Here is a 27918-nt window from a genome sequence, read left to right on the forward strand (position 1 = left end):
GCTGATTGGCCCTGTGCTGATCACATGCACTCGCCCAAGAAAAAAAAAAACTCTAGCAATACACACCAAACTGAGCATGTACAGCCTGACTCCAAAGGCTCTGTCTTACCCGGACCAGTTCTGGAGTCAGTGGAAGAAGAGGAAGATCTGTGCATACAGGATCAAACAGCCTTTTGTATACAATGCAGAGGTTAACCCCTTAGGTTTCACAGTGAGTATAACAAGCATGCTTCACTTCATATACAGACTGATTTTACTGTTGTGGGTTTAGTAACACTTTAAGTGATTATTATTAAAGTGGAACTAAAGGCAGTTTATACTTACCACTCCTCCAGTGGTCCTGTCCCTCGCCGGTGCCAGCATCACTGCTTTTCAGTCAGCTTCATTGGCCGGTGCAGGATGTTGTCACTCCTGCACATGCAGAACTTTAGTTCCACTTTAATATGTAATATTGTATGTAAAAATACATAGTTACATAGGTATGTAGCACTAACTCTCGGTGGAGCTGCTGGTTTAAGCGGGCTGTTACATTCGCTCTCGATACCTCTGTTTCACCGGCACCGGGTCTAGGGTTCCATTGAGTTTACCTCTGGACGATATAAGCACCAACACTTGAGTATGTTTTCAATGCTTTATTGAACCAAGTAAAGAAGGAAGTAGCAGGAAAGAGGCAGGAGGAAAACTGCAGGGAAGCTCAAATATCTTTCTTTAGGTTTCTTTAGAACATCCTTTAAAGTTGAATACTGTAATTGAATGCAATCCCCTTTTGTGGGACACGATCTTTGCTCGCCTGGATAGGCCTCTCTCACTTGCCTAGCAGCCAGTACGTAGCATGAACAAAAGTCTCTGCCACAGACTTGCTTGAAATAAACCCGTACAATCCTCTGCCACAGGATATATTGGCTCACGATGAATGTCAGACACAGTACTTGGACCTCTAAGCCAACCCGGCAGTACCATGTAATAAGACTACTTCAGGATACGTCCTCCAACCGAGTCACCAGGCCCCTCTCCAGACCAGCACTCTGCATGATCCTTCCATGACGGGTCCTCCCCTGGGATCTTCTCGGTTGTCCAGCTTCTTCACTCTGGATAGACAGCTTCAGGACCATTCCTCGGCTGCTGTAGTAGGCCCCAGACAGGCTTCTGGGCCCACCCACGCGCCACAGCGATGTGGGCCTCCGGAACGGAGGACCACGAGGTGGTACTCTAACACATACCTGTCGGCCAGGAGGGCCAGCAGGTGGCTGAAAACGAACCCCTAAACATGGCGTCTGTACCATAAATACCCTCTCCCAGAATGCAACTCGGAGGACCACCTCCACCGAGTTGTCTCCGGGACAGAGGAGCACTCATCCGCTTTAACACGTTGCTTTTCCAACACCCGCCGATGGTGACAACGACACCCACCGGCACAATGTGGAACCACACGCAATGTCAGCCAAGCTGGAACAGAGGCAAATCTAACTTCCTATAACGAGCAATTCACTAAATTTACCTAACAGATGGTAGATCATAAATCTACCAGCGCTACAGGTACATAGTAGTAAGGTTGAATAAAGACACCAGTCCATCCAGTTCAACCTGTGAAGGTGTGTGTGTTCATAATAATTTCCCGTATCCCTGCATACTGTGTTCGCTAAGATACACATCCAAGAGTTTATTTAAACAATCAATACTTCCTGCTGACACCACAAATTGTGGAAGTGAATTCCACATCCTTCCTGCCCTGACAGGGAAAAACTCCCTATGCAGTTTAAGGTTAAACAGCTTCTCCTCTAATTTCATTGAGACTGAATAATTTATTCCCTATGCCAGAATCTCCAAATATTTTTTTTATTTGTTGGATTTAATGACACTATAATGTTACATACCTATGCAAAGTATATGGGGTCCATGTGGACATTTTTCCCCAGTTATTTAATTATAACCTGAGTAATACCTAAATAAAATAATGACTAAGGTCAGGTGTCATAGCCACAGAAGGCACGTGTAAGTTGCTGGTGGAGAGACGGAAAGTGACAGTTTGCATTCTCCTAAAACAGTACATATGCGGTAGTCATATACAGTGCATATACTGTAGATCTAACAGCTAGATGAACAAATGGTTGTCCTATTCTTTTAGCAACAACACAGATGACACAGTGGTAGTAATTCTTTCTGTTATACTGTTACAACATATGTTACATAGTTACATAGTAGGTTAGATTGAAAAAAGACACATGTCCATCAAGTCCAGCCTATGTGTGTGATTATATGTCAGTATTACATTGTATATCCCTGTATGTTGTGGTCGTTCAGGTGCTTATCTAATAATTTTTTGAAACTATCGATGCTCCCCGCTGATACCACCACCTGTGGAAGGGAATTCCACATCCTTGCCGCTCTTACAGTAAAGAACTCTCCATGCAGTTTAAGGTTAAACCTCATTTCTTCTTATTTTAATGAGTGGCCATGTGTCTTGTTAAACTGCCTTCCGCAGAAAAGTTTTATCCTTATAAGTTCAATGCTTGTAACCTTTATTCATAACTAATATCCTCCAGTAGGGATGAGCTCGATGTTCGGGTCGAACATAAGGCTCCGATGTTGGTTCCCAGGTTGAGGAAGGGAGTAACGTGAGCCTAGAGAGAGGGGTGCTCAAGAAGGACAAGAAACTGGCAGTCATGTTCCCCCAGCTGCAGCATACTGCCAGGTTTGCTCCTGTAAGGAGGAGGGAGGGGGTGATAAGGGCACTGACTGTACTTGGGTGCCGAGGAAGAGGAGGCACAGCTACAACAAGGCAGGATGTCCTCTAGGGGGCAGCTTAAAGGGGTTGTAAACCCTCGTGTTTTTTCAGCTTAATGCATCCTATGGTGAAAAAACACCTGGCAGTGACCGGCCCCCCAGCCCCCCCCGGTTTTACATACCTGAGCCCCATATTTCTTTCGGCGGAGACGCGCTCTCCCTCTCTCCACGGGGTCCTGGCTCTTGATTGGATAGATTGATAGCAGCGCAGCCATTGGCTCCCGCTGCTGTCAATCAAATCCAATGATGCGAGCACCGGGGGACGGGGCCGAGTCCGGCATTCACGTCTATGGATGCAAATGCTGGACTCAGGAGCACGCCCGCAAGGTACCCCCCTGGGAGAGCGCTTCTCCTAGGGGGTTATTTGATGTGAGGAGGAGCCGTGAGAGCCATCAGGGGACCCCAGAAGACGAGGTTCAGGGCCACTCTGTGCAAAACGAGCTGCACAGTGGAGGTAAGTATGATATGTTTGTTATTTAAAAAAATGAAAACCTCTACAATCACTTTAAGGGCAGCCACCCTATTGCATCACACCGCAGAGCTCCGCAGGTGCAGGGCGCTGCTGACTCCCCCAACTTTGGTGTGGGCCTTTTTCAACACGTGTGCAGCAGATCGCATCGTTGCTGTTTGCAACCTATGTCTGAAGCGGATCAAGCGTGACCAGAACAGCAGCTGCTTGGGCACCACATGCTTGACCAGACATATGACGACCTGTCATGCAGTCCATTGGTAACAACAATTGAAAGACCCACATAAAAAAAAAGGTGGACTTCTCTTTGCTCCTCATCTGGGATCTCCAACCCTGCTATACCTCCAGTCCTCTCAAAAACCTGCACTGAGAGAAATGAAGGTATAGCAATAGGTGTACTTGCAGCCAATCTGCTAGCAGTACACCGCCATCTGATTTTAGCAGGCAAATTTCCCTACCCCAGTTGCTGAACCGTAAAAAGAAATTTGGTCCCAGCCATCCACATGCTCAACGTCTAAATGCTAGCTTGGCCAAATTGCTAGCACTGCAACTGCTGTCTTTTCAGCTGGTAGACTCTGTCCCCTTTCATGAATTTGTGGAATGTGTTGTACCTCAGTGGCAGGTTCCAAAACACCATTTCTTTTCACGGAAGGTCATTCCGGCTCTCTACCGGCATGTGGAAGGCAATGTTTTGGTGATTCTGCCACAGCTCTCTCCTCCACTCCCTTCTCTTCTTCTTCCTCTATGGCCTCTTCTGCACATTTGTCCTCCGAACCAGCGGTGCTCTGTAAGCGTTCAAGGGGCTACGCAAGCAGTCAGGCTAAAAGATGCCATGTGGTGCTTGAGTTGGTCTGCCTAGAGGACAGGAGCCACACTGGGGCAAAGATTTTGCCAGCTCTGCAGGGGCAGGCTCAGAGGTGGTTGACGCCACACCAGCTTCAGCCAGAAATGGTTGTATGCGACAAATGCACCAACCTTCTCTCCGCCCTCCGACAGGAACACTTGACCCATGTTCCATGTTTGGCACACGTCCTGAATTTGGTGGTGCAGCAGTTCTTGAGCAGGTACCCAGGCTTACAGGATCTCCTGAGGCAGGCCAGAAAGTCTGTGATCATTTCCACCAGTCATACAATGCCAGTGCTTGGCTGGCTGATATTCAAAGGGAATGCAACCTGCCCACCAACCGCCTCATTTGTGACAAGCCCACCAGGTGGAACTCAACGTTAGCAATGCTGCAGCGGCTGCACACACAGCAGAGGGCCATCAATGAGTACCTGTGCGGGTATGGCATCAGGACAGGGTCAGGGGAGCTTGGCTTCTTTTCGCCACACCAGTGGCTACTGATCAAGGATGCATGCACTGTCCTGTCACCATTTGAGGAGGCCACAAGGATGGTGAGCAGCAACAATGCATCAGTGACACTGTCCCTCTAGTCTTCCTGATGGAGCACACGCTTCGTGGAATCAATCCACAGGGCACTTGAGGCAGAACAGCGGGAGGAAGAGGAGGACTTCCTTACCTCTCAAGGCGCCCTTTATCCAGATAGCATTCCTGCAAGCCCGCCAAACACACAGGAAGAAGAGGAGGAGGATTGTGTCAGCATGGATGTAGAGGATAACACTCAGCAGCAGTCTTCAAGGGATGGTTTTCAGTCCTGAGAAACCCAATGAGTTGTACGTGCCTGGGAGGAGGTAGTTACGATCATGTGATCCTTAGTCACCCAGAGGACTCAGAATCGATTGCATCTGCAAACTTACACTGCATGGCCTCCCTGATTCTGCAAAGGCTGCAAAAGGATGCTAGCATTCGTGGTATCAAGGAGAGGGATCATTACTGGCTAGCAACCCTTCTTGATCCACGTTACAAGGGTAAGGTTGCAGAACTCATCCTGCCTTCACAGAGGGAGCAGAGGATGAAACATCTTCAGGCCTTGAAGAAAGGTTTTTGCAACGCATTTCCGGACCCTGGGAGGTTACAATTTCCTGGTGCTGGACAACCTGTTGCTGAAGCTTCGTTCAGTCAGAGGAAAAGCAGTGGAGAAGGTGGCTGCTGACCGATGCCTTTAAACAATTTTTCAGTCCTCAGCGCCAAGGTCTGATCAGTTCAAGCAACCATCGCCAGCGTCTGCATTACATGGTGCAGGAATATCTAGGGGCAAGAGCAAACTTGGAGACCTTTCCAACAGAGCATCCACTGGGTCTCGAGGATGGACCACTGGCCAGAACTTGCTCAATATGCAATTGAGCTACTGGCCTGTCTTGCATCCAGCGTGCTTTCTGAACGCACATTCGGTGCTGCTGGAGGGTTTGTAACGGATCAAAGAGTGCGCCTGTCCACATTCATAAAAATTAATCAGTCTTGGATCAGCAGCTATCAAGCACCCGATGCTGATGTAACTGATTGAATTTGCTTTGGATGCGGGATTCCTTGAAGACTGCCTCTGCTGACTATCCTACTCCTCCTCAATCTTGATGATGCTAGCTTCCAACAATATTTTTGGTTTAGGGCACCACCACCACCCAAGGCCCAATTTTTCTGCCCCTGTTTAACAGGGGCATGTAATTACAATTTTTGATCTAATGTTTCACAGCAGGGCCCGTTGCTGTGCCCAACAAGACTATCTGTGAGGGATTACGGTGTTGTGGCACCACCACCCAAGGCCCAATTTTTCTGCCCCTGTTTAACAGGGACATGTAATTACAATTTTTGATATAATATTTCAACGGAGGGCCCGTTCCTGCGCCCAACAAGAGTAACTGTGAGTGCTTACAGTGTTGTGGTACAACCACCACCACCCAAGGCCCGATTTTTCTGCCCCTGTTTAACAGGGGCATGTAATTCTTGATCTAATATTTCATAGCAGGGCCCGTTCCAGTGCCCACCAAGAGTAACTGTGAGGGCTTACAGTGTTCTGGTACCACCAACCCCTAAGGCCCAATTTTCTGTAGAGTATATAGGGCAGGCCGTATAGTATATATACTGATGTTCAGAGTATATAGTGCCTGGGGGCCCCCCACGCCATTTTTTTAAATATTTGGGTGCGGGGTTAGCCTTAATATCCATACCAGACCTGAAGGGCCTGGTATGGATTTTGGGGGTGACATCCATGCCATTTTTTTTGGTATTTTTGGTATTTTTATTTATATTGCCGGGATCCGACAACACATTACAGCCGCAAGCAGTTTTTAATGACATTTTTTCCTTTAGAAATGTCATTTTGCCGTGGCACTGTTCTAAACATGGGAAAGATGCGCTACTTTACAGGAATACTAAGGACACCCCCCCCCCCCGACACAATATTTATTTCATTTTTATTGTTTCACTTTAAGCATTATTAAAATCACTGCTCCCGAAAAAAAAAGCCATTTTATAACTTTTTTTTTGCATTGATATATGTCCCCTGGGGCAGGACCCGGGTCCCCAAACACTTTTTATGGCAATAACTTGCATATAAGCCTTTAAAATTAGCACTTATGATTGTACACGTTTGTGTCCCATAGACTTTAACAGTGTTCGAACAAATTTTTTGCCTGTTCGCATGTTCTGCTGCGAACTGAACTGGGAGTGTTCGGCTCATCCCTATCCTCCAGTCCCTTTTATTAGCTTTGTTGCCCTTCTCTGTACTCGCTCTTCTAGTACATCCTTCCTGGGAACTGGTGCCCAGAACTGGACAGCATACTCCAGTTGAGGCCTGACCAGAGTCTTGTAGAGTGGGAGAATTATTGCTTTATCTCTTGAGTTAATCCCCTTTTTAATGCATGCCAATATTCTGTTTGCTTTGTTAGCAGCAGCTTGGCATTGCATGCAATTGCTGAGCCTATCATCTACTAGGACCCCCAAGTCCTTTTACATTATTGATTCCCCCAGAGGTTCTCCCTTCAGTGAGTAGATTGCATTCCTATTTTTGCCACGCAAATGCATTATTTTACATTTTTCCACATTAAACCTCATTTGCCATGTAGTTGCCCAACCCATTAATTTGTTTAGATCTTCTTGCAAGGTTTCCACATCCTGCAGAGAAGTTATTGCCCTGCTTAGCTTTGTAGCGTCCGCAAATACAGAGATTGAACTGTTTACCCCATCCTCCAGATCGTTTATGAACAAATTAAATAGGATTGGCACAGAACCCTGGGGGACCCCACTTTCCACCCCTGACCATTCTGAGTACTCCCCATTTATCACCCCCCTCTGAACTCTCCCTTGTAGCCAGTTTTCAGTCCATCTACTCACCCTATGCCAACGAACCTTACTTACAGTAAACGTTTATGGGAAACTGTGTCAAATGCTTTTGCAAAATACTTCTACACCACCTCTACAGGCCTTCGTTTATCTAGATGGCAGCTCACCTCCTCATTACTGCTAATGATACCATTTTCATTACTGAAATCTTGTATATAGTCCCGTATCACCCCATCCAAGAGCTTGCATACTATTGATGTTAGGCTAACTGGTCTGTAATTCCCAGGGATGTATTTTGGCCCTTTTTAAAATATTGGTGCTACATTGGCTTTTCTCCAATCAGCTGGTACCATTCCAGTCAGTAGACTGTCAGTAAAAATTAGGAACAATGGTCTGGCAATTACTTGACTGAGTTCCCTAAGTAGATAAAGAGTATTCCTGCGCTACCATATACGGGGAAAGGAAACACTAGGAAAAGCCGCCTACACCAAGTGGGGTGCAACCTGACCCTATATATAAAATTAAGGAATAAAAGTGTGGTGTTGCGCTAATCCTTAAAGCATATAAAAGTATGTGGGAAAATATATAAATCAATAAATAAATAGTGTACGTGTGTCCCACTTATAATAATGGTTCTAGTATATTAGTTAACAAATCCGTGATTCACCAACATAGGCAACCTGGTGCAAAAATAATCATAAATAAATAACACATAACGGATGCAATAAAATCAAATGGCAATACCTGGCTAGAAAATTAATAAAAATAGGTGTATACAATGCAGCCGGGCATATTGCAAACAAACAAAGATGAAACATGAATTGTGCTCATGAACACAATACAAGTGACAGTTTAACTGGAACCTTGTGATATTCAACAAATAAAGTCCACAAAAAGTGATCCACTGAAGGTTAATAAAGTCCAAATAGTGTGTATAAACAGTGATCCATTGGGAATAAATTAAAGTGACTGATAACAGTTGTGATGTGTATCCTTTCTTCATGCAACACAGCACGCAGTGGTGGGCAGTGGCCCCTTACCTGAAGGTAATAGGGTACTCGCTTTAGCCAAATGGTGACCCTCAGCTAGCAAAACCACAGCATCAGCCAATCGTGGGAGCGATAATAATTAGATCCTATCCTGGCTTATCTCCTCTGGGGGCATCCGTCTCTCAAGTAGTATCCTGGGGTCACCAAGATAAAGACATCTAGTCCCTGAACATGCTCCTCCCGCTGGTCTTGTAGGGTGATACAAGGACTTGCACAGCCGGTACCCTCCTCTCTGCCGCAACTCCAGCAGGAGGTGAGCATATATGCTGATGATGATCCCTCAGCCTTGTATTTTTTGAAGGCTTTCTCCTTTGCTTTTATATGCATTTTTACATTGTAGTTAAGCCATCCAGGACTTTTGTTCGCTCTTTTAAATTTATTTACTAATGGGATGCACTGGCTCATGCCCTTATTTAATATGCTTCTAAAGCAAACCCATCTCTCCTCCGTGTTCTTTGTTCCTAAGATTTTATCCCAATTTATATCTTCTAGCAAGGTTCGTAGTTTAGAGAAGTTGGCTCTTTTGAAATTCAGTGTCTTTGTATTCCCCTTATGTTTCCTATTTGTGTGATTTATACTGAAGCTAATTGACCTGTGTTTGCTGTTTCCTAAATTGCCCTGTATTTCCACATCTGTGATCAGGTCTGTATTGTTGGTAATCAGTAGGTCTAGTAACGCTTTGTTTCTAGTTGGTGCATCTACCATCTGACCAATGAAATTGTCCTGCAAGACATTAAGGAAATGGCGACCCTTAGACGAATGCGTGGTTCTTTCCATCCAGTCTGGATAATTAAAATACCCCATTATGATGACACTTCCCATCCTTGCTGCTAATCCAAATTGTGATAAGAGGTCCGTCTCCCCCTCCTCCCTCAGGTTAGGGGGCCTATAGCATACTCCCATTATTATTTTTCCCTTAGTTTCATCCCTTTTGAGCTCCACCCATAAGGATTCCACGTCCTCCCTTGCTCCCTTAGTGATGTAATCTCCCACATTCAGTTGTATATTATTCTTGATATACAGGCACACCCCTCCCCCTTTTTTACCCTCTCTATCCCTGCGATAAAGGGAATAGCCTTGAATGGTTGCCAGCTAATTATGAGAGCTGTTGAACTAAGTCTCTGCAATTCCCACAAAATCGAAATCCTGCTCGTACAACAGTATCTCTAGTTCTCCCATCTTGTTCGCCAGGCTCCTGGCATTGGTGAACATGCCACGTAGTTTAGATCGGTCGCATACTGTCCTCTTATTGGGTGTTCCGAGATTGCAAATAGGACATATGTGTTACAGTGCTTTTTACCACCACCCATAACACAGTGGTTTTAACCATAATTTCTGCTCCATCATCATCATCAAAAATATTTTTTTCTTTAGGTTTATTTTTTATTTTACATTGGTGACCTCTGGGAAATAAGGGGTCAGTAAAAATTCATGGCTATGGGCTGCCATTAAGGTTGATTTAAATAAGGGAAAGTCTAGCAAAGTTTTTATTGCTACATCTGTAGCACTTACCTCGAAGGAGCTACTGGATGTCTTAGGTCCCCTGTTCCTGTGGCCATGACTCTGCAAAAAGCACCACACACTCTTACACATCTGGCTGGGTGGGGAATATTTGCAGATGTATATGCAGTACCCCCGTAGCAAAAAAGATATGAATAACAGTAATGATACAGCAAACATTTAAACTATAGCAAGGAACATATCGCAAATAGGTGAGCAGTAGAAATAAATATGCCGTAAAAACAAGCAAAGGGCATAGAGAGCAACTTTTTCTAAACCCTATACAGGGACATGTAGTGGGACAATCCTAACTAAAGAGAATTACGCCACTCTAATAATTCAGCACTCTATAATATACTCTCTTCTGCTGGCCAGCTGGTTGGGGCCCAACTTTTATGCACTCAGGATAATGTCCCTTTAAGCACTGATGATGGTATTGACTCTGGTCCCTTTAGAAACTGATAATGTCACTGGCTCTGTGATAATCTTAGGCAACACTGTCCTTCGTTGGGAGGCCAATGGCCTCTCACCAACTTCTTGTGTTAGCAGATAACCCTCCTCTGTATACTAGGTGAAACACAGCCGGTCTGTGTCTGTAGTGTCCTTCTCCCTTGATTAGGCAGCAGGCTCCACCAACATCCATGGCTTTCTCCAGTGTCCATAGATGTCCGTCGCTGTGCTTCTCTCCCTCTCGGGTGCAACAGTGAGCAGTCTGCCAGCAGCCAAATGTGCACACAGTCCTCTCAGAAATGTCCTCCACACTTTTTCTCCTTAGCCCATGAAAACAGCAGGGAACCACCTCTCCTCTTTGCCCCAGTGCCTTGTGGGATTTGCAGTTTACTCATTCCAGCTCACCAATACCAGCTCAGTCTGTCAGAACTAAACCTCCCACAATCCTTGCAGTCCACATCCTGTGTGCCCTCCTATTGAGTAGAGGGCAGACTCACAGCTGGATGTACACAGCTCTACAATAATAGCCCCCTTTTGTCGCTGTGCCTGTGTAAAAGTCTCCTCTGCTACACAGATACTTATTCTTTTTTTCTAATTTGTTACTATTCACAGCTGCACCAGATTCTGCACCAGGTTTAGTAAATCTCCCCCACTGTGTGAATTCATTGTTATGGTACTGGCAGCCGCCTGAAAGCAGAGTGGAAGCACATAATACTGATCCAGGGCTGCTGCATCCTGGGCCTCAGCACTCAGAAGAGGACCTACTCTGCCTCCTGCCCTTTGTCCAGACCTGCTTCACCTACTGTCCAGTGCCATGCTGCTGCTATGGTGAACATTGTAAGATAGGAGAAGGTACTGAGGGCTCAGGGGGGGTCTTATTTGAAGGGGGCTTCTGATATGAAAGGATACAATGTGGCCCTCTTACTGAAAAGTTTGGAGACCCCTGCCCTATAACAATAGGTTAAAACAATATTTGGTAAATGAAAAATTATAAGTAATGCAGTTTCTTGTAATTGCTAGGCAACACCCTACAAATATGGATGCAGATACTGTATATTAAGCCTTCAAGCTTAATAATAACCACATCACCACTGCCCAAATAGTCACTGGCATTTTGAGGGACCTTTTGGAGGGGTCTTTGCACATTTTTTTTTAATAGAAGTCAGAAGGTAAATGTAATTTGCCTGCAAATTAAAAACATTTTTTTCATTGTAAATGTCAGAAGTTTAAATTTTCTTTTTGTATTGGTACATGTTCCCCAGGTCTTTCCGAAATTCTATTTTTGACAACCCTTTGCCTATTAGCCTTAAAAAACTGGCATTTTTCATTGGACTGATTCGGCTCCCATTGATTTCAATGGGGTTAGGGTTTGGCATCTGAACTTCTTTGAAGTACCTAGGGCAGTGATGGCGAACCTTGGCACCCCAGATGTTTTGGAACTACATTTCCCATGATGTTCAACTACACTGCAGAGTGCATGAGCACCATGGGAAATATAGTTCCAAAACATCTGGGGTGCCAAGGTTTGCCATCACTGACCTAGGGCTTGGTTATTTTTCTATCATTTGGATTATAACTCTGTTCAATCTGTTAATTTTCCTCCTGCAGTCATATCCAGGAAGGTTAACTAACTTTCAAAATTGGAATTCTTGGATATTACTAAATAAAAGCCTTCTCTTAAACAGTTAGCATAGGACAAACTGTGTTCTCATTCAAAGTGTAGATATCCATGGATCAAGCTAGTGAATTGAACAGTGTAATATATTTGGAGGATATTCATGATAAGGTTTAGCCAATTTCCATATTTTCCTAGAAAATATAATTATTTTCGGACAAATGATTGTGTCACCTAAAATGGAAAACATTTTTTCATTACATTCCTGTCCAATAAAGCTAATGAACGCAATGTTTTTAAACAGAAATAAAAACAACTATTTTCTTTTAATTTGTTCTGTGATTGCAATCATACCATTTGTGCCCTGTGCCATTTTAACAAACGCAATTATACTGCTAAAGCGCCTGCCATCAGCCTCTGCTTCATTTGTGGCTGCTTATTTCAAAGCATTACTTCTGAAATATATGCACATATTTTATTCCTACCACTGGCGTCTATTAAGAAATACATTGAAATACTTGCAGATGTGGCATTACAATGTTTTCTTCACTATATCTCTGCAACTGCTTAATAAAATGACCCATACAGTGTATGTATATATATATATATATATATATATATATATATACACAGTGCCTTGAAAAAGTATTCATATCCCTTGAAATTTTCCACATTTTGTCATTTTACAACCAAAAATGTAAATGTATTTTATTGGAATTTTATGTGATAGACCAACACAACGTGTATTGGTATCCAGCCCCCCTGAGTCAATACCTTGTAGAACCACCTTTCGCTGCAATTACAGCTGCTTTTTTTTGGGGGGTATGTCTCTTCCAGCTTTGCATCTAGAGAGTGACATGTTTGCCCATTCTTCTTTGCAAAATAGCTCATGCTCTGTCAGATTGGATGGAGAACATCTGTGAACAGCAATTTTCAAGTTTTGCCACAGATTCTCAATTGGAATTAGGTCTGGACTTTGACTGGGCCATTCTAACACATGAATATGCTTTGCTCTAAACCATTCAATTTTAGTTCTGGCTGTATGTTTAGGGTCGTTGTGATGCTGGAAGGTGAACCTCTGCCCCACTCTCAAATCTTTTGCAGACTCTAATGCCGCATACACACGATCTGATATTCCGACAACCAAATCCATGGATTTTTTTCCGACGGATGTTGGCTCAAACTTGTCTTGCATACACACAGTCACACAAATCTTGTCACAAATTCCGAACTTCAAGAACGCGGTGACGTACAACACGTATGACGAGCTGAGAAAAATGAAGTTCAGTAGCCAGTGCGGCTCTTTTGTGTGACGGAAATTCCGATGGAGCCTACACATGGTCAAGATTTCCGACAACAAGCTCCCATCCATTTTTCGTTGGAAAATCCAACGGGGCATAACGGTGTACAAGGCATAACAGGTTTGCTTCTAAGATTTCCCTGTATTTGGCCCCATCCATCTTCCTATCAATTTTCACCAGCTTCCCTGTCCCTGCTGAAGAAAAGCATCCCCACAACATGATGCTGCCACCACCATGTTTCAGGGTGATATGCAGTGTTTGTTTTCTGGCTCATATAGCGTTTTATCTTTTAGGCCAAAAAGTAAAATTTTAGTCTCATCTGACCAGAGCACCTTCTTCCACATGTTTGGTGTGTCCCTCACATGGCTTCTCGCAAACTGCACACTGGACTTCTTATGGCTTTCTTTCAGCAACGGCTTTCTTCTTGCCACTCTTCCATAAAATTTGTGGAGACCACGGCTAATAGTTGTCCTGTGGACAGATTCTCCCATCTGAGCTGTGGATCTCTGTAGCTCCTCCAGAGTTACCATGGGCCTCTTGGCTGCTTCTCTAATTAATGCTCTCCTTGCCTGGCCTGTCAGTTTAGGTGGACGGTCATGTCTTGGTAGGTTTGCAGTTGTGCCATACTCTTTCCATTTTTGGATGATGGATTGAACAGTGCTCTGTAAGATGTTCAAAGCTTGGTATGTTTTTTTATAACCCTGCTTTAAATTTCCCGACAACTTTATCCCTGACCTGTCTGGTGTGTTCCTTAGCCTTCGTGATGCTGTTTGTTCGCTAAGGTTTCTCTAACAAACCTATGAGGGCTTCACAGAACAGCTGTATTTATACTGAGATTAAATTACACACAGGTGGACTCATAGTTACTAATTAGATGACTTCTGAAGGCAACTGGTTCCACTAGATTTTAGTTAGGGGTATCAGAGTAAAGGGGGCTGAATACAAATGCATAATCACACTTTTCACATATTTATTTATTTTAAAAAAAATTGAAAACCATTTATCATTTTCCTTCCGCTTCTCAATTATGTGCCACTTTGTGTTGGTCTATCACATAAAATCCCAATAAAATACATTTACGTTTTTGGTTGTAACATGACAAAATGTGGAAACTTCCAAGGGTATAAATACTTTTTCAAGTCATTGTGTGTGTGTGTGTGTGTGTGTGAGTGTGTGTGTGTATATATATATATATATATATATATATATATATATATATATATATACACACAGTATACAGGCTTGGCTAGGGGGGGGCATGGCTGGAGCGGTGCTGGCTGAGGCCACATTCATCTACATACTAATGCACTGGGCTGGTGAGCGGCACCTTTTCTTCTCATTGATAAAGCTCTTACACCTCTGAATGGGGCACTGACTCTATCTCCTTTCACTGCAACCATCAGGGAGACATCTGTCTCAGCTTAGAGTGGTACAGTATAATTTGGGTCAATCAGATGATCTGGACTGGAACCAGGCCTCCCAGTTCATGATCATCAGTACAGAGCTCTTGGTAAAACACAGCATCGCATATACGTGGTTTCATGGAAAAAGATCCACTTACAGGAGGCTGTATATATGCGTATGCTCGGCGGGAAGGGCCTAAGACGCATCCAACATGACAAAGATGCAAAGATCCATATTTATAAAATCTTTGCGAGTAATTGGCTGCAAATAAGCTGTATGCCTTTTCTATTTATATTCAAACATTCTAAAAACAAACAATTGCCCTTTTCAGCATAATTAATCTTAAAAGTTTAATGCCTCAAAATGGATATTATTTTTTATTTGTGTGAATGCTGTCTGAATCCTGCACTTTGTATGTTTTGGAGACTACAGCATGTGGCTCTGGTCACACCTATGTGCACATTGCAAGCCTTAGCACATAAGAAAACATATCTGCACCTTTTTTTTTCCAGCACAGCACGTTTACAGTACATCTGTGAGTTGCGGTGTGCTAAAGGAAAGGTACACCTCTTTACATCTGTATGTTTTGTGTGAACTGGAGCACCAGGCTGGTCAAGCAAAGGACCTGAAAGGAATAAATTGAACAAAACTGAATAGAGTGAGAAATAAAGGGATTGAATCTAATAGAATACAACAGAAGAAAATAGAATAGAAAGTAAAAGGATAGAATAGAAAATAAGACACAATCAGCATAGAAAAGAAATAGAATAGGTTAGAATGGAATATAATAGAATAGAATAGAAAATAAAATAATACAAATAGAAAAAAATAGAATAGAATAAAATAGAAAGAATATAGCCATCTTCTGAAAAAAATTGAATTTCAAATCAATTAAAAAATAATGCATATACGAAATTAATCCCAATTTACAAAACAAATTCTGAAAACAAATCCTTCTAAGATACTGAATATGATGAAATTAAATCATTCACTTAGCGAACAAATCTGAACAAAAGGAAACGCATTTTTCTGTTGTACACATCTCTAGTTGCCACTGGCCACAAAGGAGCAGTGGCTGCAGCTCTCCTAAATCCCACCAGGGTTTCTGAACTCTGCCTTTACCCCCACGTTGCAACAGATGTATTTTTTTCTGAATTCTCCACAATAAAAATACATTTGGGTGGACTAACTTTGTAAAAAATGACACACATAAAGAATTTTCCAGAGTTTTAAAGCTTCTCTTTGTTCAATTTTGATAACGTGATTTTTTTTTTCTCTCAGCTTGTAGATCTTGACCTTAAAGGAAAATGGGAACAAAGAAAAGAGTTTTCAGCAATTTGGAAGTAATCTTGATTACACTTCTTGTGTTGCTTTTTGCCGTTTCGGCTGGCTTAATAGCATTAATATTTGTCCTGGAAGACATGCCGCGAGATCCCAGTAAGTCATTTCACTCTCCTGCTTTCATGTATCTCTTTGAAAGAAGCACAGTGGAAAGTATATTTTACACTGTCATTTACTGGAATACTAATCCATACCTCTGACTTGTCTCTACTAGCGACCCTTTTACTAAGAAAGAAATGTGACTTATATCAGCAGATATGCTTAATACTTTTGCTGATCCAAGGTCCTTAGCTCAGCTTTACCCTGCACTTCCTTACTACTGAGTCTTGTGAAGATGTTCATTTTATTATTGTATGTGATTTTTTATCAGAGAGAGTGGATATGTCAGGGAACAGCACACACAAGGTCAAAACACCACCGCTTCTGGCAGAACACTGTGGCAGCCTGTAGCAAGCTCTAGTTTTATTGACCTTCACAAATTCTTGCAAATAAAATAACTTTTGAAGAAATTAAGTCCTTAAGTTCTAATAGGAACGACTTGAGTCGCTCCGACTTAGAAAAAGGTTCCTGCACTACTTTTGGTCCGACTTCAATACAACTTACATTGACTTCTGTTAAAAAAGTTGTATGCAAGCCGCGATGAAGTCCCGCTGGCATGTCGGATTCAAAGTCATGCAGAAGTCATGACATTGTGAACGGGTCTTAAACCTAGAAGCTGATTGGTTACTATGCACAGCTGCACCAGATTCTGTGCGCACCAGTTTTAGGTAATCTTCCCCGCTGTGTAAAATCTACATAAAAACCGAATATAATGATTTGCAAATTTCATAAACCCATATTTTATTCACTTTAGAAAATAGAAAACATATCCAATATTTAAACTGAGAAGAAGTATAATTTTAAGAAAAAATAATGTAATTTTGAAATTAATGGCAGCAACGTCTCAAAAAAGTTGGGACGGGACGACAAAAAAATGGCAAAGTAAGTGGTACTTAGGCCTCTTGCATACGATACTCCTGTTTGAGCATCTACTTTTTCAGACTTTTTTTGTATGTATTTGGGTACATTTTCGCTTATATGCATTTGGGCAATTTTCGCGCAATTTCACGCACACGCTGGAAAATGCATTCTCGCTTTTTTTGGTTCTGCACAGTATGTAAATGGTCATTTGCGCACATTTACGCACATTTGTGCGCAATCGCGTGTATTTGTGTGCATTTGCGTGCATGAGGCGTAAATTACTGACCAAAAATGCAGATTTTTCTATGTATTTTTTTTTTACTGAAGAATGCACAGCGCTTTTTTTACGTGCCTGTGTGCATATGCACATTACAATTAATGGGCTGTATTTTAGCTCAGTAAAAAAAAAAGAAGCTGTACTGAGCATTTTTAAGCTGCAGTGTGTAAGAGGCCTAACAAGAAAAAGCTGGAATTTTCTTTTTCAATTAGTTAGGTTAGTAACATGATTGGGTATAAAAAGAGCATCCTTGAGAGTCAGATGGGCTCAAGAATACTTCCAAAAATTACTGTCTGTGAACATAGCCATAAATGCAAGTTAAAGCTCTATCATGCAAAGAAGAAGCCATACCCGAACACGATCCGGAGTCACCGCCCACTTCTTTGGACCAAAGCTCATTTAAAATGGCCTGTTGCCAATTGGAAAACTGTTCTGTGGTCAGACGGATCAAAATTTGACATTCTTTTTTGCAACCTTGGGTGCCATGTCCTTCAGACTAAAGGGACTTTCTGGCTAATTATTAGCATTCAGTTCAAAAGCCCGCAACTCTGATAGTATAGGAGAGCATTAGTGCATATGGAATGGGCAGCTTGCACATTTGGAAAGCACCATCAGTGCTGAAAGATATATCCAGGTTTTAGAGCCTTTTTTCAGGGAAGGAATTTTTGCAAAACCACTTCACTCATTTCTAGTGCTAACACTAATGCCCCGTACACACGGTCCGATTTTCTGACGGAAAATGTTCGATCGGAGCCTTTTGTCGGAAGTTCCGACCGTGTGTAGGCTACATCGGACAGTTTCCATCGGAATTTCCGTCGCACAAAATTTGAGATCTGGATCTCAAATTTTCCGACAACAAAATCCATTGTCAGAAATTCCAATCATGTGTACACAATTCCGACGCACAAAATTCCACACATGCTCGGAATCAAGCAGAAGAGCCACACTGGCTATTGAACTTCATTTTTCTCGGCTCGTCGTATGTGTTGTAAGTCACCGTGTTCTTGACGTTCGGAATTTCTGACCAACTTTGTGTGACCGTGTGTATGCAAGACAAGTTTGAGCTAACGTCCGACGGAAAAAATCCATGGATTTTGTTGTCGGAATGCGCGATCGTGTGTACGAGGCATAACAAGCAACTGATCATTAACTGTTTATTATAGTACACATTCTTCTTTGCCATACTTAACTTACATGATTTTACAGTTAATGACTGGTATGATTTTAAAATGCTTATATTGTCAAATATGGCAATTTCAGCTTCAATTGTTGAAGTAAATTTGTGCCTTTTCTTTATGTAGGGTTATCCAATAAACTGAGATTTTTACAGTTTAGAAATCTAGCCTATGTTATTTTTTCCAGGCCCAACAACAGCTACCACCACAGCTACCACCACAGCTACCACCACAGCTACCACCACAGTTACCACCACAGCTACCACCACAGCTACCACCACAGCTGCCACCACAGCTGCCACGGAAATTTTCCTTGTTGGGGCTGGTAGAGCTGACTGCACTGGCTTCCTAGCAGATGTTCCCCTGGTATTTAATTTTTTTTTACCTACATTGCATATGTAAAATGTAATTTACAATCATTTTAATACCAGTTAAAGTGGTTGTAAACCTCTGAAATGAAAAATGAACAGATATTATCCATCTATAGTAAATACTAGCATCAATCTAAAGCAGGGGTCTCAAACAGGCGGCACTCCAGCTGTTTTAAAACTACAAGTCCCATGAGGCCTTGCAAGGCTGACAGTTACAAGCATAACTCCCACAGGCAGAGGCATGATGGGACTTGTAGTTTTGCAACAGCTGGAGGGCGGCCAGTTTGAGACCCATGATCTAAAGCACCAAGTGTGATTTCTGTCTCCTCATTCTTCCTTCTGCTATCTGCTTTAGTCACTTCTAACTGGTTATCCCGGCACTACAGTATCTTGGGAGATGGTCCTGCCCCCCTACAGCACACAGAAGATGATTGACAGCATCAGCGTTGCATGTTGCCTGAGACTGTGTAGAGGGGGAGTGACTTTTCCCTTCACTAAGGTCTCATATTACACACAGCTCTGCTCTCTCTGATGTGCAGTGAGTGACATCAGATCCCCACCCCCTGCCTGCTAAAGCTGAGCAATAGCCTTCAATCTGTGTGTTTTAGAAGGCTGTAGAGAAGATAGGGCTGCAGATAAACATGCACACCTTATGTAGAAGGATTTGTTTCAGTTCTGTGTATCACCTGAGGCTAGTCACTTATATGAAGGTTTGTTGTTGTTCAGTCATTTAATCGAGTCTGACTCTTCGTTACCTCATGGACCATAGCGCGCCAGGCTTTTCTGTCCTCCACTGCCTCCCAGAGTTTGCTTAACTTCATGTTCATTGTTTCGATGATGCTGTTTATCCAACTTGTTTTCTGTCGTCCTTTTCTCCTTTTTCCTTCCATGTTTCCCAGCATCAGGGTCTTTTCCAATAAGTTCTCTCTTCGCATTAGGTGGCCAAAGTATTCGAGTTCCAGCTTTAGGATCTGTCCTTCCAGTGAATATTCAGGGTTGATTTCCTTCAGGATTGACTGGTTTGATCTTCTTGCCGTCCAAGGGACTTTCAAGAGTCTTCTCCAACACCATAGTTCAAAAGCATCAATTCTTCAGGGTTCAACCTTCCTTATGATTCAACTTTCACAGCCATAGGTTACTACTGGGAATACCATTGCTTTGACTATACGGCACTTTGTCGGTAGGGTGATGTCTCTGCTTTTTGTAATGTTGTCTAGGTTTGCCATTGCTTTCCTCCCAAGAAGCAAGCGTCTCTTAGTTGCATGGCTACAGTCACCGTCTGCCGTGATCTTGGAGCCTAGGAAGATAAAATCTGTCTTTAGTTTTGGATAGAGTGGATAGGCATTAGAACAGGTTTTATCAGTTTCTGCTCCTGTTAGGGAGTTTCACCCTCTCTTGTGTTCATTGAAAGTGAAAGTAAAAGAAAATCCCAAATTCTGGGTTGACACTAGAACGGGAATAGAGGCAGGGCCAGTGCTAGACTAATTTGCACCCTAGGAAAGACCAGCTACTTGTCGCCCCCCCCCCCCCCCAAAAAAAAAAATTCACAATTTTTAAAACACAGGTCACTACAGTATGGATGAACAGGGTCTTAGGTAGAAATGCACCTGCATATGTGGTGTCACCGAAGGAAAAACCTTGATGGTGTCACTGAAAGGAAAAATGTCCTTGCACTGTGCTGTAGAAGATGTTGGCACTGTATAGACATTCATATGGGTAGAGTGGGGAAGGCTCTTGCTGTCCTTGTACATCGCCGCAGTCAGTGTTGGCACTATACTTGGCTGAGGGGCACAGTACAGGAGGGCAGAGTACAGGGGGGGAGAGGGGCACAGTACAGGAGGGCAGAGTACAGGGGGGAGAGGGGCACAGTACAAGAGGGCAGAGTACAGCGGGGAGACGGGCACAGTACAGGAGGGCAGAATACAGGAGGGGAGAGGGGCAGAGTACAGGGGGGAAGGGGCGGGGGAGAGGGGCAGAGTACAGGGGGGAAGGGGCAGAGTACAGGGGGGAGAGGGGCAGAAGGGGCAGAGTACGGGGGGGAGAGGCGTAGAGTACAGGGGGGAGGGGAACACAGTACAGGGGGGGTTACAGAGCTCCGTGACCTGGAAAGGGCAAAGTATCCAGGAGTAAAGTGTCAGGCTTACCGTGACCATCTGAAGAGCAAAACCATCCAGGACTCCAGGTGATCTGACTGCTCTCATGCTTCTCAGTGGAGGGGGGAGAGATAACACACTCTGCATATTTGGTTCAGTCTTTTATCTGCTCAGCCCGGCCCATATGTTATTTGCAGGCAGTGTGGGCAGTGGACCCTTCTCTGCATACACTGCACTTTGAGTTACATATGGCAGCAGGAAAATGCCAGGCGCCCGAGATGTTTACACACAGGGTCCGCCCCCAAGTGTCATCAGATGGCATTCTAACATTCCAAGCTGGCCGGCTGGCTGTTAAACTGTTGCATGTGCAGGGCAGTTTGTATTTGCTGGCACCCGGCAGAGATGTCATTATTGCTGACAAGCTGCTCGCCCATTTCCACAGTCTGCCAAGAAAATTCAGGGGCCCCCCATACACCTCAGGCCCCTGTGTTAAGATGGCCCTGCCTCCTCAGTGTCTCCACGCCCTCCCATTCTCTGGGTGTCTGCCTCTCTTCAGTGACAGTCTCCTGCGGGTTCCGCTCACTGCTCTGCCGGCTGATCATGACGTTCCCATCGGAGCTGTCCCCGGATCGGTTCTCAGGGTACAGCCGGCAGTGCTGAGAGGCGCAGAGAGGAGGTGAAGCTCCCTGGCATGGTACTTCACCTTCCTTCTGCACTACGCCCCCTTCCCTTGTGCCCAGACATGTATCTGCTGCTGGACCCTGCACCCCCCCTAGATGAAGTGGGGGACCTTCCAGAGGAAGACAGTGTACCAGACCTACCTGACCCTGGTCAAGAAGGAGCTGGTGTTGGGGGAGAGCCGGCTGGTGCGATGTCCGGAAGAGGAGGAGAAGAGTACGGCGAGGAGGACAGGAGACCGACACCTAATTCCAGCACCCTGGACTACGGAAAAGCCCCCGGCAATGACAAGCTGCCAGTGGAGAGTAGGAAAACCAGCGGTCATGGTTGCGCCCTGGGCAGCTGCTTAGTCCGCCTAGTGGTAGCGCCGGCCCTGAATAGAGGGGTAATGGGGACACTAGTTCTGGTGACACTCCTGGATTCCCTTGCTTTGGAGGGATTTCCTCTCACTTCCTGTTTTAGCTGTAGGACAGGAAGTAAAGGGAAATTTTCCCGATGGGACAGAGAAGGCAAAAAACAACCCCTTCCTCAAAAAAAAACAAAAAAACCTGGCAGGGCTTAAAACCTTACCTTATTCTATCCAAAATGAAAAAAAGAAATGTTAACTTTAGTGCTGTTAGGTTGTAATTAGCCTAAGCTAAACTCATAGTTTGATATTCACTTGGTCTCCCCTAAGCCCTGTGTTATTGTTTGTGTCTGTTTGTTGCTGGAGTGTGTCCCTGGCAATAGTGCAAGAAAATTTAATAAAGCTGACTTATGAATATTCATGTCATGGTCCGCCTGCATGGCAAAAAACTTATTACACATATATTTAAGCAACCAAAAACGTTATATACTACTTGTATAAAGTCTTCAAATGAGTAACCAAATGTTTTTTTTTTAATCTCTAGATGGGTTATGCTAGTGGTGATCAAATAGCAGGAGGACTTCACACTCGTCAGTACAGCCGAGCCTTCATTGTAGCCCAGCCAGATAATTCTAAGAGGGTCGTGTTTGTCAGTGCAGACATAGGAATGATGTCTCAGAGAGTCCGGCTGGAGGTAAGTTCACAAATAATGTGTTTGAAAGGATTTGAGATTCCAATTGTCATTTTTCTCTGTTTAAATGTATTTTACTGGAACATTTTCGCAAGTTATAAAAAGGCATAGCACAGAACATTATTCCCTTGAAGAGCATGATATTGCAGGTTCAGCATAACAGAAATATTCTCCTCAGAGTGCAAAAATGTGACAGTTAGTATTGTCACACAAAAAAATGGTTTAGGACGAGAATGCTCAACCTGTGGCCCCCTGGCTGTTGTGGAACTACAAGTCCCATGAGGCATTGCAAGGCTAACAGTTACAAGCATGACTCCAAAAGGCAGAGGCATGATGGGAATTGTAGTTCTGCAACAGCTGGAGGGCCACAGGTTGAGCACCCATGGCTTAGGAGATGCAACTTTTTCTCTAGAGAAGTCATACAGTCATGAAGTGCATATCCATGTCAATAGAGGTTTCACAATAAGTTGCTGGCAACATGCCAGATGGGGAGGTGCAATCAAATGAGGTCAATGGGGATGGATAGTAAGGCCTCATTCACACAGGGCTGCCTGTCCACGCACCTGTACGAAGGGCCATTTTGCCTGCACAAGATGCACAGGTGTTCCATGCATCTGCCTGCAGGCAGACCCATTCATGCCTTTTGAGGTGCAGCGGCTGCATGGACACCACTGGTCCCACCATGAGAGCTGTGCAGGTGCATGTCCCCAAACGTACACTGTCTGCATACGGGGACATGCACCCACACGACTGTCAAGTTAGGACCAGTGGCTGTGTCTGTGCAGATGCTGTATCCCAATGGACTCGAATGGGTCTGCCAGGCATACGGATCCATGGAGCACCTGTGCAGGCAAAAATGGTTCTTTGCACGGGAGTATGTATAGGTATGCTGGTGTGAATGAGGCCTAAAAGAAAGGAAAAGGTAGTAGCTTCTGGATATGGGGGTAAGAAGGTAGAGAGGAAGACCAATAGGGGAGGGGATAGTATAGAGAAGTGGGACAGAGCATGACAGCTCGCCAGGATCAATTCTGGGATATATCCCCAGTATATATTCTACAAAGAGGTATCAAAACGGACCCGGGGATCCTACATACATTCAGAAGCATTGAGAGTGTTACTCATCATTGCTGCACGAGCTTTCATGTGTTTGACTTCTTGAATGCAAGAGTATAGTTTGGTGTTTGTTGGACCATATGTCTGCTTCCAATGAGAGGCAATCAATCATTCAGTACCGGTTAGAAATGAAATCTGATGCAATTGATTGCTTTGGGCAGTACCTGTGTATTCAATTTCCACTGCCAAAGCACAAAATCACCATGAGGTTTTTACACATTTCTACTATCATATTTTTCTTCGAAGGTGATAGACAAGTTGAAAACCAAACATGGGGATCTATACAGGCAAGACAATGTAGTGTTAAGTGGCACCCACACCCATTCAGGACCAGCAGGCTTTTTCCAATACAGAACCTTCATGTTGACAAGTAGAGGATTTCACAGAGGGATCGCTGATGCCATTGTCAATGGTATTGTTAAGGTATGATCTGTTGCATGTGATTTTCTTTAAGATTTAACTATGTCAAAGTAAACACCAATTCACATACACATGTTTTTTATAGTCAACAAAAAGGATGACCACATTTACTTACGGTATTTACTTTAGATTTATGTGGACTTAAATACAGGCATACCCCACTTTTAAGTACGCAATGGGGTTTATTTACTAAAGCTGGAAAGTGCAAAATCAGGCTCACTTCTGCATAGAAACCAATCAGCTTCCAGGTTTTATTACCAAAGATTAATTGAACAAGCTGGGGTTAGAAGCTCATTGGTTTCTATGCAGATGTGAGCCTGATTTTGCACTTTCCAGCTTTAGTAAATAAACCCCATTGCGTACTTAAAAGTGGGGTATGCCTGTAAACTCTTGCAACACTACAATACACCAGGGCTTTTAGCATCTCTGTATTCTGACATCTGCTATTGTAATAGGATTTTATCGCCTTTGTCTCTACTTCTCAAGACCTTCACATTCACGCTTAAAGGAGCATGTTCCCAGTCACCTCACATGACAGAAATTCCCATTCTCATGGCAGAATACATTTTTACCCCAGAATAGATAATGCCCTTTGTAGTCTGTGATAAGAGGAATAGCTGAAAGATAATTATAAGCTGAAGTCCATAAGTAATTACCACACCTTAATATAAGTAATAAAATATAGTGAGCTTTTTTGATATGTATAAAAGTTCAAACCATTTGCATATCAGCGAACATTTTGATTGTTATCGGATATAAAATATTCAGAGCAGTGATTAAAAACAAGTGCTTACCTTTATAGATAATGTGCACAGTTTATAAAGCCCTAAATAGTCTTAAAGTCACCATGTGCTATATTTAACTTGGCTTTAAACCAGTCAAAAAAATCAGTCAATAATTCCTTCGCAAAGATAGTTCAAATGTAATGTCATATGTAAGGATGCCTGCGGTTAATCAAAATGCCTCCAAATACCAGGGTTACATCATGTCTGTGCTATGGCATATCTTTTAGGTAGGTGTACACATGTACATGTAGGTTCTCTTGTTACTGTATGTTTCAGAATAAAGTCATCTGGCAGCTTGGAATTGGTACTTAATAAATGGTACATTTGCCCAAAATGGATGTAACGTTGCACAGATGCATATTCACCTGTAACTTTAAGATTAGTTTTAAGAGTCTTTGTGATTAACTTATGGCAACGTTATTAATAGCATTTCATATGAATTATCTTTCCACCAGTATCGGTGACTAAGTTTTATTCAACCCATGAAGAACTTGACTATATTCAGATATAGTACACAAAATGTCTTTTGATAACTTACTTCCTGCATTCTCCATTTAGTATTCTCCACAGTAAGTGTAGGATTTTGCAGGCTCCACTGAAGCCTGGGGGGGCTTTTACTAGGAGGGGGAACTACACGATGCTATACAGTATAACAGTGGTTCTCAACCTCGGTCCTCAAGTACCCCCAACAGGCCATGTTTTGGGAATTTCTCTTAGATAAAATAGCTGTCCAAAATATCAAACCATTGACTTTGATTTAAAGAACCCGTGCAAGATAAAGGAAAACCTGAAAATATGGCCTGTTGGGGGTACTAGAGGATTGAGGTTGAGAACCACTGCGCTACAACATACCACTCTCTGAACACCAGACACCTGCGACCAGTCCTCCTATTTATCTCTCTCGGTCTGCAATTCCCTGATTGATCAGGAGAAGTATTTTGCACCACCTCATATACTTGCCTACCAACTATCAACAGGGCACAGACTGTCTACAGAAGGCTCCAGAAGCCCCCTGTCCTTGCAGAGCTAAAAGAAGTTACCCCTTATTACATCAAAATATGTGAACAGTGTTGCTGGGATGGACATAGTTATAAAAAGGATGATATACTTACCTTTCTATGATAAAAACCTGCTCTTTGCTCATTTAAATGTTGGCCACATGTCTGAGGGCCTAGGTCCTATGATGTATGCCAAGGGCTAAAATCAGCCATATTGAATTCTAATCCTTGCCTTTAAAAATGTCACATGACTAAGTGCCCCCATAGAGCGTTTTCTCCTAGAAAGGTAACTACTTTGGATTCTTTGTTGCTCTTCATCTGTCCATCTTCCGAAGACTGTTAGCCTTAGCTTCACTTTAATTTTTATTGTTAGACAATAGATTATGTCACTTTAAATCTACCTTTTTTTTCTGGCTGTACCTTTTTACAGATTTTGAAAACAGGTACTGGATTTTTTAAAATTAATCAATCAAATAACCCATATCCTAGACTAAAAAGTGCAAATATTATCTAAAATTCAGAAAAAAATGTTTTTGTATGAAATTTTATAAAACAAACTGGTGCTATCTGCACACAAATAATGTGTAAGTACTACAGTATGTATCCCAATATAGCTGCGCTGGGTGTAACAACTAAATATGTTTCCAATACAATCACAAACCATTTAATGAATAAAGTGAATATAATAAATCTAACATGAAAATCCGTCAAAAAACAGTCCATGCAGTGCTCTGTGCTGTTCAGTGTTGTATTAGTAAATAAAACAGTTCTTCGGTGAAGGTAAAAGTCACCCTTGTACCACCACCTTTAACACAAACAAGTCACTGGACCTCCATAACCCCCTAATGAAAAGTGGGTCATGCAGCGCTTTTACCCTTTAAGGGAAGAGACCCCCAGGCAAGCCGCTCTCTCTCCTCCAAATTAATTCACTCTTCCAATTGAGGTAATAGCCAAGAAGGAAAAAAGAACTTACATAGTATAAAATCCTCACTTTATTAGGAACTAGTAATTAAAAACTTACTAGTGCTCACTCACATTAAAATGTGTACAGCCTTGCACTAGAATTTTTATCATACAATCACATAAACCATCGGCACTATGAGTGTCCCGCAACTCTGGTCAAAGGGGTATACCTCTCCCTCCCGGGCCGTGACAGTGGGATGGCATCACTTCCTGTCCACTGTCACAGATTTTTTTATCTGGCATCTCATATCCGATGGACAAAGAGTTTCTTTAAAGCCATTGAAAGAAAACAAATCTAATACAGAAATATTATTTTGAGTGCACTTAGGCTTTAAGTGATTTCCCATCTAAAACATTTGTATACAGCAGTTATATTCTGTAATTTAGGCATATTAAAAAACTGTTAGGGCAACTCCTGAATAAAATGTATTTTTGAAGAACATAAAATATAGTAGTATAAAAAATAAAGGTCTATCCTAACGTGAATGCTTTGTTTCAATTCCTCATTCTGTGCCTAGAGCATTGACATAGCACATGCAAATCTAAGAAGAGGAAAAGTGTATGTGAACAGGGGCACTGTACAGGATAGCCATATCAACAGAAGCCCCTCCTCCTATCTGCGTAACCCTAAATCAGAGAGAGACAGGTGAGGTGGTAGTTGTGCTATACATTTCATAATGGAAAATTATGGCCTGCTAATAATCATATGTGGTATATGTACCTAATGACTGATGCCCCGTACACACGGTCGGACTTTGTTCGGACATTCCGACATCAAAATCCTAGGATTTTTTCCGACGGATGTTGGCTCAAACTTGTCTTGCATACACACGGTCACACAAAGTTGTCGGAAAATCCGATCGTTCTGAACGCGGTGACGTAAAACACGTACGTCGGGACTATAAACGGGGCAGTGGCCAATAGCTTTCATCTCTTTATTTATTCTGAGCATGCGT

The 27918-nt window shown here is 43.0% G+C and overlaps 1 protein-coding gene across 2 annotated transcripts in view; it reads left to right on the top strand.

Annotated features, from left to right (window-relative positions):
* The window catches only part of LOC141105289 (putative neutral ceramidase C), a 137431-nt gene that overhangs the window by 3968 nt on the left and 105545 nt on the right, over window positions 1-27918 (top strand). The window contains exons 2-6 of one of the 2 annotated variants that reach the window (XM_073595172.1): window positions 16033-16188; window positions 18692-18870; window positions 22537-22686; window positions 24043-24219; window positions 27481-27608. In XM_073595172.1, the coding sequence (XP_073451273.1) occupies window positions 16059-16188; window positions 18692-18870; window positions 22537-22686; window positions 24043-24219; window positions 27481-27608 (764 nt within the window). In that variant the 5' untranslated portion in view covers window positions 16033-16058. Of the gene's footprint in view, window positions 1-16031; window positions 16189-18691; window positions 18871-22536; window positions 22687-24042; window positions 24220-27480; window positions 27609-27918 lie in introns of those variants that run through there. The other variant, XM_073595173.1, reaches the window with a different exon arrangement.

Source organism: Aquarana catesbeiana, linkage group LG08 (assembly GCF_042186555.1).
Source record: "Aquarana catesbeiana isolate 2022-GZ linkage group LG08, ASM4218655v1, whole genome shotgun sequence".
In the NCBI taxonomy this organism is placed as follows: Eukaryota; Metazoa; Chordata; class Amphibia; order Anura; family Ranidae; genus Aquarana; species Aquarana catesbeiana.